General features: G+C 35.8%; 1 protein-coding gene across 2 annotated transcripts in view; it reads right to left on the bottom strand.

The window, feature by feature from the left end:
• Positions 1-16,175, bottom strand: part of Fut8 (fucosyltransferase 8) — a 167,888-nt gene that overhangs the window by 60,172 nt on the left and 91,541 nt on the right. For both annotated transcript variants that reach the window (XM_090344301.1, XM_090344302.1), the window contains exon 6: positions 11,597-11,711. In XM_090344301.1, coding sequence (XP_090200427.1) covers positions 11,597-11,711 — 115 coding nt within the window. The remainder of the gene's footprint in view (positions 1-11,596; positions 11,712-16,175) is intronic.

The following is a 16,175-nucleotide window of genomic DNA, read 5'->3' as shown; positions in this document are numbered from 1 at the left end:
TACTGTGAATCTCATCAATCATCCCCTCTACTTCCCCTCCCCCACTTCATATATGTGGGATCCTGACAAAGTCAGTGGAGGAAACCCACTAGGAAATGCTTATCTGGGCATCAAAAATGTCCCAATAAGCCCCATTGATGGCTCCTGCCTGTAATCCTAGCTACTGAGGAGACTGAGATCTGAGGATCATGCACAGTTCAAAGCCAGCCCAGCACAAAAGTCCAGAGACTCTTATTACCAATTAACCCCCAGAAAACCAGAAGTGGCACTGTGGCTCAAGTGGCAGAGCAATAACCTTGAGCTGAAAAACTCAAGAACAGCGCCCAGGCCTAGAATTCAAGTCCCACAATTGATTTAAAAAAAAAAAATGGTCCCAATTTGTCCAATGGGAAGACTCATTCTTCTGCCCTGAGTGTCCATCACCATTAACCAGTTTCAAGTAAACTTACATTCATTAATTAACCTTCAAAATGATAGCAATGGAAAATGAAAGTACATATACATATAACAATTGTAGCAGACAATTTAAATGTTCTAAGATAACGATAAAGAATATGAATTTGAAAAAAGCACACTTCGTTTCAGGCTAAAACTGAATTTAGGCTAAGTCTTGAAAAATGTAGTTTATTATATGAATATCTTTTAAAATCACTAAATAGTTGTCCATACTTTACCAATAATTATGAAAAACCAAGTTAAAATATAAACCTTATAAAAACTATGTTTATGTACAGGAGCATGGCCTAGTGGTAGAGTGCTTGCCTAGCCCTAGGTTTGATTCTTCAGTACCACATACACAGAAAAAAGCTGGAAGTGGTGCTGTGGCTCAAGTGGTAGAGCCGCCTTGAGAAAGCTAAGGACAGTGCCCAGGTCCTGAGGTCAAGCCTCAGGACTGGCCAAAGAAAGAAAGAAAGAAAGAAAGAGAATGTTTATAATGAGATTAGTTTATATAAGATCTTCTTAATGCCAGATTTGCCAATAGGCAGATTTAGTCTAGCTACCTACAGTGATAGGATATAAATTCAACAAAATACTTCAGAGAACATTGTCTAATGAAAGAGCTTTCTAGAGAGGCTTGGGGTGTGATTTTTGCCCTAATGAAAGCTCTGCCATGAACTCAATTGTGTATCCATAATCACACAAATAAATTAGTGTGCAATCCAGAATTTAGAATTCAGACTTCACAATCTATTTTCCACGGTCTACCTACTCTCCCAAGATGTCTTTTAATACAAGATGTAGCAAGAAGTGCAGGCTTAGAGCTCCATATATGGCTTCTTTTCTAGGTTTAGGATTAAGAATCAGAACCCCAGGGAATCATTCTAGCAACTTTCTTAAGAATATTTCTTCCTCTGAAAGGAGTTGAGCTACAGATAGCTCCTATTTACAATGAGAAGAGTTTAGTAAAAACAAAGGAATGTATTAGGCCAGGTAAGTTAAATTTTACTGTGCTCTTTGTTTGCTTTAAGCACGAGTATAAAGAGGTTTTTAATTTATTTGCAATATCCAGTTTTGTGGGGATAATGAAAAAAGACTCATTAATAGTGTGGTGAAAACATTTCATTGGATTGGAAACAATATAATTTTCTCTAAAATTATTTTCAAAACCAAAGCTGAAAAGGTAATAAAGCAAATAAGTGAATTGAAGCACTGCATGGAGGTAATTAAAATGAAGACTCTGGGCACCCTTAATATCCATGAAAAAGGAAGTTAAAAGGCATTCTCCTTTTTAAAAGCCAAGACTGGAAATTAACTGTCCACTAACATATTAAACGAGAATATTTCCCTAGCAAAGTTAAGATGGTATGAAGGTATCCTTTCCAATCCTGAAATGAAGAGTGATCAGCTTTAAATTTAGTAAAGGCAATACAACTGCCCAAAGGAAATCACCAAGTGTTTCAGGAAATCATTTTCCTTACAAGTATTCTGTAAATCCAGTAGAAAAAAAACCAAGTAAATGGGAGGCATTTAAGGAACTTCTATACAGTATTCTGTTATCTGGGTATTCCAGAAACTCCCTAGAAAACCTCCAACTTAACACTCCTAATGGTGTGTACACCAGAACAATCTTGGTAATATATTCTGCAACTATAAGGGTCACAAAAAAATCTAAAGAGCCAAATTCTGTCCATCCTGTATGTGAGATAGATACATATATTATATATTATTATAATATTAATATTATATATATATATATTATATAGCGTCAAGTACTTTGTATTTTCTCTTCAAGTTTGTAACCCTAACTCCCAGGTCTTAGAATCAGCTTAAGTAGTGAATTTAAACAAACAACAACCGGGGGGAGGGGGGAGGAAGGGAGGGAAGCATGGTTAGAAAATTAATACTGAATTCTAGAAAGGTCCTCCTCACCATAACCAGATTCATTTTTTCCCAAAAGAAAAATACAAGGATAATATGGCAAGTACTCTTTTTAAAAGTGGAGAAAGAAGAAAGGAAAAAGGTAGTGAGGGAGAGGAAAGAGAGGAGGAGAAACAAGTGGGAAGAGGAGAAAAAGGGAACAGTAAAATTATGTTCACGTGCCCAAGAATGATAAGCCTTAGAATAATAAGGGGCCGGGAGTTTGGCCTAGTGGTAGAGTGCTTGCCTAGCATGCACTGAAGACCCAGGTTCGATTCCTCGGTATCACATACATAGAAAAAAGCCGAAGTGGTGCTGAGGCTCAAGTGGTAGAGCTCTAGTCTTGAGAAAGTCCAAGCACAGTGCTCAGGCCCTGAGCTCAAGCCCAAGACTGCCCCCCCTCAAAAAAAAAAAAAAACAGAAGATAATGACATAAGTAGTTAAGATAAGTAGTTGTAAAAGGGAAACTGGAAGACACTATTCCTTGCAAAGACTACAGTAGTTTTATTTTAAATAAAACTCAGAGTAGCCTCATAATGCCAAATAGAACTTTCATTATGATACTGAATAAACAGTAGTGGTGAAAAGGGAATCCTTGTATTGTTCCCAATTTTAAGGGAGAAGAATTTAGTCTAATTAATAAATGTGTTACTTGTTTGTGTTTTCTTTTTTGTTTTTTTGTTTTTTGGTTTTTTTTGCCAGTCCTGGGCTTGAGCACTATCCTTGGACTTTCTCAAGGCTAGAGCTCTACCACTTGAGCCTCAGCACCACTTCCAGCTTTTTCTATATATGTGGTACCAAGGAATTGAACCCGGGTCTTCGTGCATGCTAGGCAAGCACTTTAACCACCAGGCCAAACTCCCAGCCATGTTTTCCTTTTTAAATCAAGATCAAGAGCATTCCTTCAATAACTAATTTGCTAAGCGTTTGATCATGAGTGAGTGTTGAATAGCTATCAAAAACTGTCTTAACTGATAACTATATATACCTCTATGTTTTTCTTCTTAAATGTGTTACTAGGGTCAGGAGTGTGACCTAGAGGTAGAGAGCTTGCCTAGTATACATGAAGATCCCAGATTTCTACATACCACACACATAGGAAAGCCCAAGGACAGTACTCAGGACCTGAATTCAAGCCCCAGGACTGGCAAAAAAAAAAAAAAAAAATCTGTTACTATAGACTGAACTGTTAGCCAGCCTTGCATTCCTGAAATAAATCTTAGTTGACCATGATATATCTGTATCTAGCGACTGTTCTCTAATATATATATTCTAAATGTATATGTATGTATTTATTCCATGTGCATTTATGTATGTATCCCATATGTATGTGTACTTATGCAAATGTACTTTCAAAAGTATGTATGTATGTATGTGTGTGTGTGTGTATTTCTGTATATATGTATGTAGATATTTGTGGGATTAATTTAATAAGATTTTATTTAGGATTCTTTTAGGGGGTGACAGCATACATGAGAAAATTAGTCTATTGTTTTCCTTTTACTATACTGTCTTTGCCTAATTTTGAATCCAGGATACAGTTGTCCTCAAAAATGAGTGGAAAGGGGCTGGGAGTTTGGCCTAGTAGTAGAGTGCTTGCCTAGCATGCACAAAGACCTGGGTTCGATTCCTCAGTACCATATACATAGAAAAAAAAAAGCTGGAAGTGGTGCTGAGGCTCAAGTGGTAGAGCTCTAGCCTTGAGAAAGTCCAAGGACAGTGCTCAGGCCCTGAGCTCAAGCCAAGGACTGGCCAAAAAAAAAAGGAAAATATCTCCTATTTGCAATAATTGGTGTATTTATTTTCTATTGTTGATAGCCACCATTACAAACTAAGCAGCTTAGTACTACACACATTTATTATCTCACAAGTGTCTGTTGGTCAAGGAGCTGGACACCGCTTAGCTGGGTCTTCTCCTGTAAACACAGAGTTACAATTAGGCTTTTATCCAAGCATAAAGCCCTGGCCTATTGCTGGTTATTGATTAGAGATTTCCCTCAGCTATTTATAATATGCATTTTCTTATTATTTCATCAAGTCAGCAGGAGACATTCATTATAGGAAGTCTGCTCGAGAAAAGGAGTCTTCATAAAATGTTATGTAAATATCATGTTCTACTGGATAAAAGCAAGTCACAAATAAGTTCTCACAATAAAGAGAAGAGAATACACAAAGGCATTGGCAACAGAAGTGATCATAGGAAACCAGCTTTCCAGAGTGGCTGAACTAGTTTACAATCCCATCAGCAGTGGAGTAGGGTTCCTTTTTCTCCACAACCCCGCCAGCAACTGTCATTGTCTGAGTTTAAAATCTTGGCCATTCTTGTTGGGGTAAGGTGGTATCTTAGGGTTGCTCTTATTTGCATTTCCTTTATGACCATGGATGATGAGCATTTTCTCATATGCTTTTCTGCCATTTTAATCTCTTCTTTTGATAAGTCTCTTCAGTTCCTTTGCCTATTTAGTGATTGGTCTTTTGGGTTTGGAGGGGATTAGTTTCTTGAGTTCCCTGTAGATACTGGATATTAAGTATTTGTCAGATGTATTATTGGTAAATATCTTTTCCCAGTTGGTTGGCTGTCTTTCTACTTTAGTAGCTATGCTTTTATCTGTGCAGAAACTTTTTATTTTTAGGTAGTCCCATTTATCAAGTCTCTCTCCAATCTGTTGTGACCCTGGGATTCTGTTCAGGAATCTTTTGCCTGTGCCTATGAGTTCCAGTGTCTCTCCAACTCTATTGTGTAGCAGTTTCAAGGTTTCCAGTCTGATATTGGGGTCTTTGATCCATTTTGAGTTAATGGTTGTGCATGGCAAAAGGCTAGGGTGAAGTTTTAGTTTTCTGCATGTGGCTGCCCAGTTTTGCCAGCATCAATCATTGAATAGGCTGTGTTTGTTCCACTGTATATCTTTGGCTCCTTTGTCAAATATAAGTTGACTATAGGTAGGTGGTTTTATTTCTGGATCTTCTATTCTATTCCATTGATCTTCTGGTCTACTTTTGTGCCAATACCATGCTGTTTTTGTTATTGTGTCTCTATAGTAGAGCTTGAAGTCTGGTATTGTAATACCACCTGCATTGCTCTTTTTGCCTAGAATTGTTTTGGCTATTCTAGGTCTTTTCTTGTTCCTTTGGATTATACCTTCTATTTCAGTAAAGAATGTCTAGGATTTTGATGGGGATTGTATTGAATTTGTATACCAACTTTGGCAGTATAGCCATTTTACTATATTGATTCTCCCTAGCCATGAGCATGGGATGTCTTTCCATTTCTTGGTGTCCTTCTTTAATTTCTTTTGTTAAGCTTTTATAGTTTTCATTAAATAATTCCTTTACATCTTTGGTTAATTCCTAAGTATTTTATTCTTTTGGGGGCTATTGTAAATGGGATCATTTTCTTGAGTTGGCCTTCTATTTGTGTTTTGTTGGCGTACAAGAAGGCTACTGACTTTGGCAGGTCAATTTTGTATCCTGCCACTTTGCTAAAGTGGTCATTAATTCTAGGAGTTTGGGAATGGAGCTTATTGGGTCATTCAGGTAGAGGATCATGTCATCTGAGAATAGGAATATTTTAATTTATTCTTTCTCTATGTGGATCCCTTTGATGTCCTTCTCTTGCCTTATTGCTCCGTTTAATGGTTCCAGCACTATATTGAAGAGAATTGGAGAGAGTGGGCATCCCTGTCTAGTTCCAGATTTTAAGGTAAATGGTTCCAGTCTTTCTCCATTTAGTATAATACTGGCTGTAGGTTTGTCATATATGGCTTTAATTATTTTAAGGAATGTACCTCTTATTCCTGTTTTTCTAGTGCTTTCAAAATGAATGGATGTTGTGTTTTGTCAAATTGCTTTCTCTGTGTCCAGAGAAATTATCATATGATTCTTATCCTTAGCTCTATTGATATGATGTATTACATTAATTGATTTACGAAGATAAACCAACCTTGCATCTGAGGGATGAAGCCTACTTGATCATAGTGTATAATTTTTAAAATTTGTTTCTGCATTGTTTGCTAGTATTTTATTGAGTTTTTAGTGTTCAGGGAGATAGGTCTGTAGTTCTCTTTTTTTGTTGGATCGTTCCCTGGTTTGGGAATGAGTGTAATATTAGCTTCATAAAATGAAGAATTATAACATTTCAATTATGTATTCATCTTGAACATACGTCTTTAACATTTATGGTGTTTAAAGAATCAGTCTATTTATTGAATGTATAAGATTCCATGGATAAAGGTTTTTCTTCTATAATATCTCCTTATAATCCTTTAATGTCTACAGTGAGAGCCTCTTCTTCATTTCATATTTTACTATTATCATGTTAATGGTAATATATATTTATATCTCCATTTTCTTTGTTATCTTACCAAGTTCTGGCTTTTTTGGTCCTCCTTGGCAGTACTGGGATTTCAACCCAAGGTTCCATGCTTGCTTGCTTGCTTGCTTGCTTGCTGAGCTGGCATTCTACCACTTGAGACACACTTCCACCCTGTTTTGTTGTTGGTGGTGGTGGTAGTTATTTTAGGGATGGAGTGTTACAGACTTTTCTGACCAGGTTAGCTTCAAAACACAGTCTTCTGAGTCTTTGCTTCCTGAGTAGCTAGGATTATAGACATGGGCCAACCAAGACCAGCAATTTTACTGACTTTTTTTTTTAACACAGTGTTTTCTTTATCACCTTTCTCTTTACTTTCCACCTTTTATTATTTTCATCTTTCTTCTCATTTGGGATTAATCCTGCTCCTTTTAATATGCATTTCTTTTTTGTGTGGTAGAAGTTTATACTGTTTGCTGGAGAATTTTTTTTCATTTATAAGCATTTAAGTACCATAAATTTCCCTCTAGGCATTACTTTAGCTGATATGTTACATTCCATTTTCATATTCATTGAGTTGATTGTACTATTTTATTTGACAAAATGCTTCTTCATTATCCAGTGGTCTATTTAGAAATGAATTATTGAACTTTCAAATATTTAGAATTTTTTCCATTTATAACTTATGATTTAAAAAAGGAATAATCTGTGATCTTCACTGTTTTATGTTTGTTTTATTATTTAGGATACAATGTACTTTACTGAACGTATACTATATACTTGTTAAGAATATATCTTTTGCTCTTGTTGGGTAATGCTCTAATTGTTTGCTCATTCCCATTAATTCACAGAGTTCTTCTATATACTTATTTTCTGTCTAGTAATTCTATCAAGCACTGACAGCAATGTTAAAGTCAATTGTATTTCTCTATTTCTTTTCAGTTGTTTCAGGTTTTGTTTCATGTGTTTTGAATTAAATATTTATAAGATGATCATAATATCATTACATACACCTTTGTCTTTTTGATTATTGTTTGAATAGTGCATCATCCCATTATTTTACTTGAATCAATCTAAATCATATATAAGAGGTAAGTTTGTGCCAGGCACCATGGCTCACATTTATAATCCTAGCTACTCAGGAGGCTGAGAGCTGAGGATCTTGGTTCAAAGCCAGCCCAGGCATGAAAGTCCATGAGCCTCTTTTTTTTTTTTTTTTTTTTTTTTTGGTGGGTCATGGGGCTTGAACTCAGCCTGGGCGCTGTCCCTGACCTCTTCAGATCAAGGCTACTGCCCAACCCCTGGAGCCAAAGGGACACTTCCCATTTTCTAAGGGTTATATTGCATTATTTAACAAACTAATTCTTTTTTTTTTTTTTTTTTGCCAGTCCTGGGCTTGAGCTCAGGGCCTGAGCACTGTCCTTGGACTTTCTCAAGGCTAGAGCTCTACCACTTGAGCCTCAGCACCACTTCTGGCTTTTTTCTATGTATGTGGTACCGAGGAATCGAACCCGGGTCTTCATGCATGGGCAAGCACTTTAACCACTAGGCCAAACTCCCGGCCCACTAATTCTTTTTTTAAAGCAGCTGTGTCTCAAAGTGCATTACAGATAAAAATTCCATCCAAATAGAACATTATTTATTAAACCTCAGTATTCCTAAATAAGTATTTAATTTTGTTGGAATGGCCAAAAGTGACTCTTTTTACCTCTATATAGATAAGAGCAAGAAGTAATGGGTGATTACTTTTTAGCCTCTCTTAATAATGTTAAAAATATAGTTCCTGACTTCAAAGAACATCGTCTAGATGGAAGTGATCATATATTAAGTAGTTAAAGAAAAATATTTTCCCAACTTATGTTCTTTTATTACATCTTCTTGAATAGTAAAAACTCACTTTTCAGGGCTGGGATTTTAGCCTAGTGGTACAGTGCTTGCCTAGTATGCATGAAGACCCTGGTTCAATTCCCTAGTACTATATGTATAGGGAAAAAAAAAACAGAAATGGTGCTGTGGCTCAAATGGTAGAGCATTACCTCCAACAGCCCAAGGATAGTGCCTAAGCCCTGAGTTCAAGGTCCAGGATTGGCAAAAAACAAAAACAAAATCAAAACCAAAAAGACTTTTCAAAGGTGGGAAAAATGAGAAAATATGTTTTACTGTTATTGTAAAGGTGATATAGAGGGGTTACATTACATAAAAGGACTTGCTACACACAGAAATTGAAGTAAAAGTCCAAGTAAAATGCAAGGTTATAACATAGTTATACTATAGCTTAAAAATTATTTTAAAATGTCTATGTAATTGTAACTTACTAGTATGATTTACAAGTGAAATTCTTCAATACTGAAAATTAAGAGGAAAACTAAAACCTAAGAGAAAGGAAAAAAAAAAATGAAACAAAGCTGCAGGTCCACACAGAGCAGGGAACTGAACTATGACTACATAATAGCTTAAAAATAGTGGATACAAAAATAAATGAATATGTGTAAATGGAAGATGCTGGGAAGCCATTGTTATTTCCATTTTAAATAAAGAAGATGGTTCTGCACCACCAGCTGTTTATAGTTCATTGAATGAGTATCTAGTTGGTAAGATAATTACCTCTTCCCTATAGGAGGTAAAGTATTTCTTATTCTATAGGTTCCACTGATGAATGGTCATGGGGTTATGAGACCAAGACAGTATACCATGATGAAGTTGTTTTTAAGGATATCTAAATCCCTAATTTGCTATTTTTTCTTGCTTACGTGTAGAAAAATGTGCACCATAAAATGTACAGAAGTGTGATTAGCTGGCATTTTGCCTCTAGTCTTAAAGGGAAAGCAGAATGACAGTACACAGAAATTACACCGTCAGTAGCAAAAGAAAAGGTCAAAGTGGAGGATTTTCAACTTTCAGAATTTTTCAGTTCCCAATAATTCTACAAATTCAGTTTTCCTCTATAAATAGTCTGTCTCTTAGTTCCTTATCAGTCACTGATCCTATAAAAGGCATTTCAGCTCCAGAACCTATTTGGAAGGACCAATCAATTCTATTTTCCAAATCTTCCTTACGTTTCCTCTCTATTTCCCATGCAAAATGTCACTTCTTCCTTGCACTATGATCCTTTTATCTTTAATTTTTAAAAAATCTAAAAATAAATCGAATTCAAAAGTAAAATGAGGTCAAAATGGCAGCAGAGCAGTATGGAATCACCCTAGCTCTGTTAGGGTCCTAACATGCACTTCACCCCAAGAAACTGACAACAATAAAAATATAAGCAGAGAATCACAGGAACAAATAACTGTTATCTAACACACACAAGGATTAAAAACTGTTAAGTACCCCCCTCACCCCCACCTCCACATCTTGCAGCATCACTAAGCCTCAAGAGTAGCCCAGGCTACACAGGACCCCCAGCCAGCTCAGACAGCAACATATTATCAGCAATTCCAGATCACGGCACCCAGAGGCAGAAAACTTCCACAAAGCTGCTGGTCAGCTCAGAACTAAAGCCAGGAACTGTGAGCACCCTGTCAGTGACCCCTTCCATGGGAGACCAGCACTGGTACTGACCTAGAGTGCTTGCCCCCCCCCACCCTCCTCACCTAGAAGGGACACCACACTTAAAGAGGATAAAGAGGCCAGAGTCCACACCTGTCCCAATCCAGGACTTGGGCAGCACAACCTCCCTACACTCATTAAAAGACAAATTAATACCATGAGAACTGACCTCAACAAAGAATTTGGAAGCATAAAGGTTCAATGTCCCTATTTGCAAACCACAGTGGAATGCCTAGGCAACAGAGTAAATGACATGGTAAACAAAGGTGACAGGAGTTGGGGGTAAAACAGGAAGTAGAACAAAAAATCAGAACCATAGGAAAAACATCAAAGGTAGAGATGGGAGGAAGGGACTGAGAGAGATCACCGGACAGGAGACACTGCACTTATTACCTGACTTGGGTGATTGTAGTTCCTGTGTACATACCTCCATAATAACAATACAGTAAATAAAAATGTTTAAAAATTAAAATTTTAATTCTTTTTTTTTTGCCTGTTGTGGGGCTTGAACTTGGGGCCTAGGTACTGTCCTTAAGCTCTTGGCAATGCTGGTGCTCTATCACTTGAGCCAAAGCACCACTTTTGGCTTTTTCTGTGTAGGTGGTACCGAGGAATTGAATCCAGGGCTTTGTGCACGCTAGGTAAGCACTCTACCACTAGGCTACACTCCCAGCCCAAAATTTTAAAACAAATTTTAAGAAGTAAAATGATCATTTCCTTACATACATAAAACCCAAGAACATTAGTATGGACTAAGAAAAAAACAAAATTTGACTTAAAGGCCAGAAATGGAAGAGTTTACCTATTTGTTGCTATTTAGTAAACCAATTTTTCAGTGACCATTCATTGTTATGTACCATAAAGCTTAACCTCTGTCTAACTTCTAAACTAATCTTTCCAACTTATTTTCCATCCCTCTTCTTCACAGAATCCAATATTCTAGACAACCTGAAAAATCTCCGGCTCCTGTACAGCTCTTTCTCTGTTATGCTCCACTGCTCACATCATATTCTCCAGGTGGTCTTTTCCTCCACTGCTGTGTGTCCAGGTCCTACAGTTATCCTTTACAGTTAGAATCAAACGCATCTTCCACAAAATTATCCTCAAAATGCCAAACAGATTGCATCTACTTCTCACCTAAAATGCAGCCATGTTAGTAATTATAGATTTTGTGCATGTGTGCAAACATAGCAGCTCCTTTTAGGGCAAGGACCTTATTTTAGTCACCTTTATATTTCACTCAATGTATATTTGTATATTGAGAATAATTTTAAAAGGCAAGAGCTAGAAAAGCTATGGGCAAACAATAATTCATCCTTTTTCTATATTGCTATGATTTATCTTCCTGTTCCACTTAGAACTTATATGCCAATTCAACCTTACCTGGAGATAAGTTATTCTTCGCTGGACCAATTCTGTGAGATCTTTGGCCTCTTTTTCCCGCCACTTGCCAGCTCCATCTGTTTGACTGAGGTAGTATAGATCTGTCATTATAGACCTAAAAAAGCAAACAAAGTTGCAGGTCCACCTTATTCATACTCTGCCAATGGATTATATAAGCCAAATTCTTCATAAGTATAAAGACTGATGCTTACATTAATATGATACTCATCTTTTATTTTTCTATCAAGATAATTAGATTAGTTTTAGTCTCTACCATCCAAGATTTATTTTAACAGTAAGTTTTTACTACAGAAAAAATATATTCCTTTTTCTTCAAGTCTCAGGCAAGAAAACTTAAGAGAATCAGATAGACTGACTTCTCAATTTTGGGTATACCACTTATTTCTTTGTATCCTAGGAAAGTTATTTTGTTTTCTCTGGGACGCAGTTACTTTATCTTAAAATAAACATCACCAAATTAAAATAATAACTCTGTGCAACAATACATATGTAACAATAGATATGAAGTAACCACAAGCATGGCAGTTGCTAATTTCTTCTTTCTTAATGCCAAATGCCCTGAAAAAGTTGTTTCAGAGCCTTTACCTTGAATCTGAAGAAAGCAGACCAATAATTCTACAACTCAGAAGAAGGAGCTATTTGTAATAGATGATCATAATATGTGGTACTGTACGGCTAGTCATAAAACAATACAGTATCTATTTTCCTCTAAGATCCCCCAAAAGAGGCCTGATCAGAAGTACTCTGTTAACAGATGATAAAAGCAGCCCTAAACATACCTGGGAGAAAATAACATGGTCTTGGTGATATTTTTATGCCTGGCTGTCAACTAGATGCTAACGCATTTAGTAACAAAGCAAAAAGTAACCAATGGGCAACTAATATTTGTCATCATAAAACCATAAATTCCTTTTCTCCACATTTTCACCAGCAATTGTTACTGTTTGTATTCTTGATGATGGCCATTCTGAGGAAAGCGAGATGAAATCTGTGTCATTTTTATTTGCTTCCCCTTTATAGTCAGTATATATTGAGTATTTTTTTCTTTTCTCTCATTTTCTTTTAATCTCTTCTCTTCCTTCCTTTCTCTTTTCTTCCCCCTTCCTCCTTCCCTTCTGTTTCTTCCTCTTTCCTTCCCTCCTATTATTATTTTCTGCCCTCCTTTTTGTTATAACAAATACTTCATTTGCAATGCAACCTTTTAGTTCAATGCAATTCTTTCTGTCAATCCTTTTTTTTTATTGCTGAACTATTGCAACTATAGTCAGGAAGTTACTGACAATATCAACAAACTCTACTTTTCTCCCCTATTCTTTAATGCAATAGCTTCAAAGTTTCAGGTCTTTCATTAAGATCTTTCATACACTTTGAATTGATTGTTAGCACCAAACAAGTGATAGGGATATCGTTTTAGTCTTCTGTATGTGGACATCCAAGTTTCCAAGCACCATTTGATGAAGAGGCTGTCTTTTCTCTAATGTTTGTTTAGAGACAGTGGGGGATCTGACCTCAGCCAGTAAAAACCTGAGTGTGCTGATTTATACATGTCATCTCACCTTTGGGATCCAGGCCACTCAGGCATAAACAGGATTAGGGAGATCTAGGCTGTCATAGGCATAAATAGGAGATGCTATTTTAGAACTATAACCCAAGCAAAAAGGGGTGGCTCTAAGTTCAAGTCCTATCATCCCCAAGCAAACAAGTGTTAAGCAATAGGATGGTACTTGCCACTGGGTGAAGATGATGAAAAATAGAGATGTTACATGTTACAATCTTTCAATTGGAATAATGTAGGCATGGTGACTATAATTAATAACACTATATTGTTCACTTGAAAGTTATCAATATAAGTATTTTTACCTAACACATACTTACAAATGGTACGAATGAGGTAAAGAATGTGTACATTCTTTTGTCTATAGTAATCATTACACAATGTGTATATATACATATATATATATATATAGCAAACTAACACAGACTATTACTTGTATATTCTTTTTGGGGGGGGGATTGCTGGGGATCAAATCTAGAACCTTGAATGTGCTAAGCAAGTGTTCTATGACTAAACTACATCCCTAGCCCACTCTAGTAAAGCTAGAAAAATGTAAACAAAAACAAATAATCCTAAGAAAGAAACCCTGTGGAGAAAATAAAAGTCCTGAGTATTTTTCCTTATAATCAACATCACTGTAAACCAAAAATAAGGAGTAGTTCTTTTTCAGAATATCTATACATTTAGTAGAGAAACAATTTGCACACTATAATTTGGGCAAATGTGAAAATAAAAATAGATAACACATGTATAATAAGTAGTATAAAAAATAAGTAAAAAGGAAAAGTGTGGTCTACTATTTTATCTATTCTCTATAAATACAACACTTCTGAAATAAACAACAAATCTAATAAGATTTAATGATATTAAATTTTTGTGACATGCAAAAAATCAGCAACCAGATGTCTAAGGCTCACGCTTATCATCCTAGCTACTCAGGAGGCTGAGATCAGGAGGATCATGATTCAAAGCTAGCTAGATATATAAGTTCAGGAGATTCAGTCTCCAAAATAGCCAGCAAAAAACAAAGGTGGAGGTGTGGCTCAAGCAGTACAGTGTCAGCAAATCAAGTATGAGGACAAATTCAAATTCTGTTACAAACACATACACACACACACACATGAGCAGACAAAAACATGAATCTATTTTAATTCCTTTTCACAAGGGTCTTTTTCCCTTATAAGAATATTTTCTGGGGCTAGGAGTGTGGCCTGGTGGTAGAGTGCTTTGCCTAGCATGAATGAAGACCAGGGTTCAATTCCTTGATACCACCCACATACATAAAAAGGCTGGAAGTGGTGCTGTGGCTCAAGTGGTACAGCACTAGCCTTGAAGAAAGCCCAAGGTGCTCAGGCCTTGAGTCTAGTCCCCAGAACAGGAGGGGGAGGGAAGATATTTTCTATCCAATTCAAATCCTTCTGTTTTGTACATTTACTACTTAAGGGGTTATTTCTCTAATGCTTAGTTATGTTTGTTCATTATTATTATTACACTGTAATCAGGCCTCATGGTGTTAAATTAATACCCTATATTGTTTCCCAGATTTATTATAACTTCTGCTTAAGAACCAAAAGAAACTGACGTAGGTACTGCAATTTTCATTTTGTTTTCAGTAAAATATTATTATTTAACATATACTACATGGCATAATCTAACAAACAACAAACTGTAATAATGATTTATAACTATTTCTCATAAACCTATTTATTATACTCATTTTAAATTTGTACAGGTAGTTACAAAGCATACACACAAATTATATTCAGAAAGTCTTAAATTTTAATTTCAAAAAGACCTGGAAGTTATATTTTTTTATTTCAATGTATAGAGGGGTTACAGTTATATTTGCAAGATAAAATGTGCATTACTTCTCACACACTGATATCCCTTGATATCCCTTCTTATGTTTTTGTCCCCATTTCCCTCCCCCCTGGAAATTATATTGGTATGTAAAAAAATCCTTAAATATTCCACCAGAAATCGGTATCCAAGCTGCTTTTTATATACTATATATAAATATTATACTATCAAATAGTATATGAGATTATTTGAACTTAGAACCACCCATTTTTGCTTGGGTTATTGTAAGATAGAATCTCCTAATTATGCCTATGACAGCCTAGATTCTCCTAAACCTGTTTATGCCTGAGTAGCCTGGACTCCAAAGGTAAGATGACATGTATAAACCAGCACACCCAGGTTTTTATTGGCTTAGATCAGATCCCCCACTGTCTCAAATAATTTGAGATTATTTGAAAACAAGCAAAGCATTCAGGCACAAAGCTTCAGTTAACAGCAGTTTGGTCCTGAGGACAGACTTAGTCAACATATGGCCTAATATGGCCTAACTGCCAGTGTGGCTAAAACCTTCAAAGGACAACCTAGTGTTGGACCTAATAACTCAGTGCCCTTTTAATTATAAGCTATAATTCTATAGAATCATTAACATTACAATGATCCAATCCTCTGAGGCTTGTTTATAACTTAAAACAGTGGAGTAATTTTTCAAAATCATTATATCATTGATGATGTTAATATATATGAATCTCTTGTTTGTATGAACAATTTGTTTCCTTTTCCCACTGGCAGGCTGTGCTAATATAACAATTTTTCTCTTACTGTTCACTAATGAGACAGTAGTTGCTATAAGAATCCTACTGAGAACATAGACTTTTAAATATAATATGCCAAAGAATATTTTTTACTGTATGAACATAGGAGCACTATAACATTTTTCTTTTCTATGGACTGGATGATAAACTGCATATTATTAGAAATGTGTAAATAAAAGAAAGAAATTTAAGGTTCCCCTTTCATTGAACTAGACAAACAGCAATTTTAAAAAGTAGAATTCTATATAAAACCTGTTTTCCTTTAATTAGAAATCTTCAAATGTGTTATTTTAAGTATTTAATGTTTGAATTAGAAATCTACTGAAGAAAAATAGTGAAACCTTGTATGAATTCTGCAGTGCAAAACGACACACTCTGCTTCAAATGTTGA

The sequence above is a fragment of the Megascapheus bottae genome, chromosome 14 (genome assembly GCF_031878675.1).
Source record: "Megascapheus bottae isolate mThoBot1 chromosome 14, mThoBot2.hap1, whole genome shotgun sequence".
Classification (NCBI taxonomy): Eukaryota; Metazoa; Chordata; class Mammalia; order Rodentia; family Geomyidae; genus Megascapheus; species Megascapheus bottae.
Note: the sequence above shows the minus strand (reverse complement) of the source record. Positions and strands in the feature narration are given on the sequence as shown.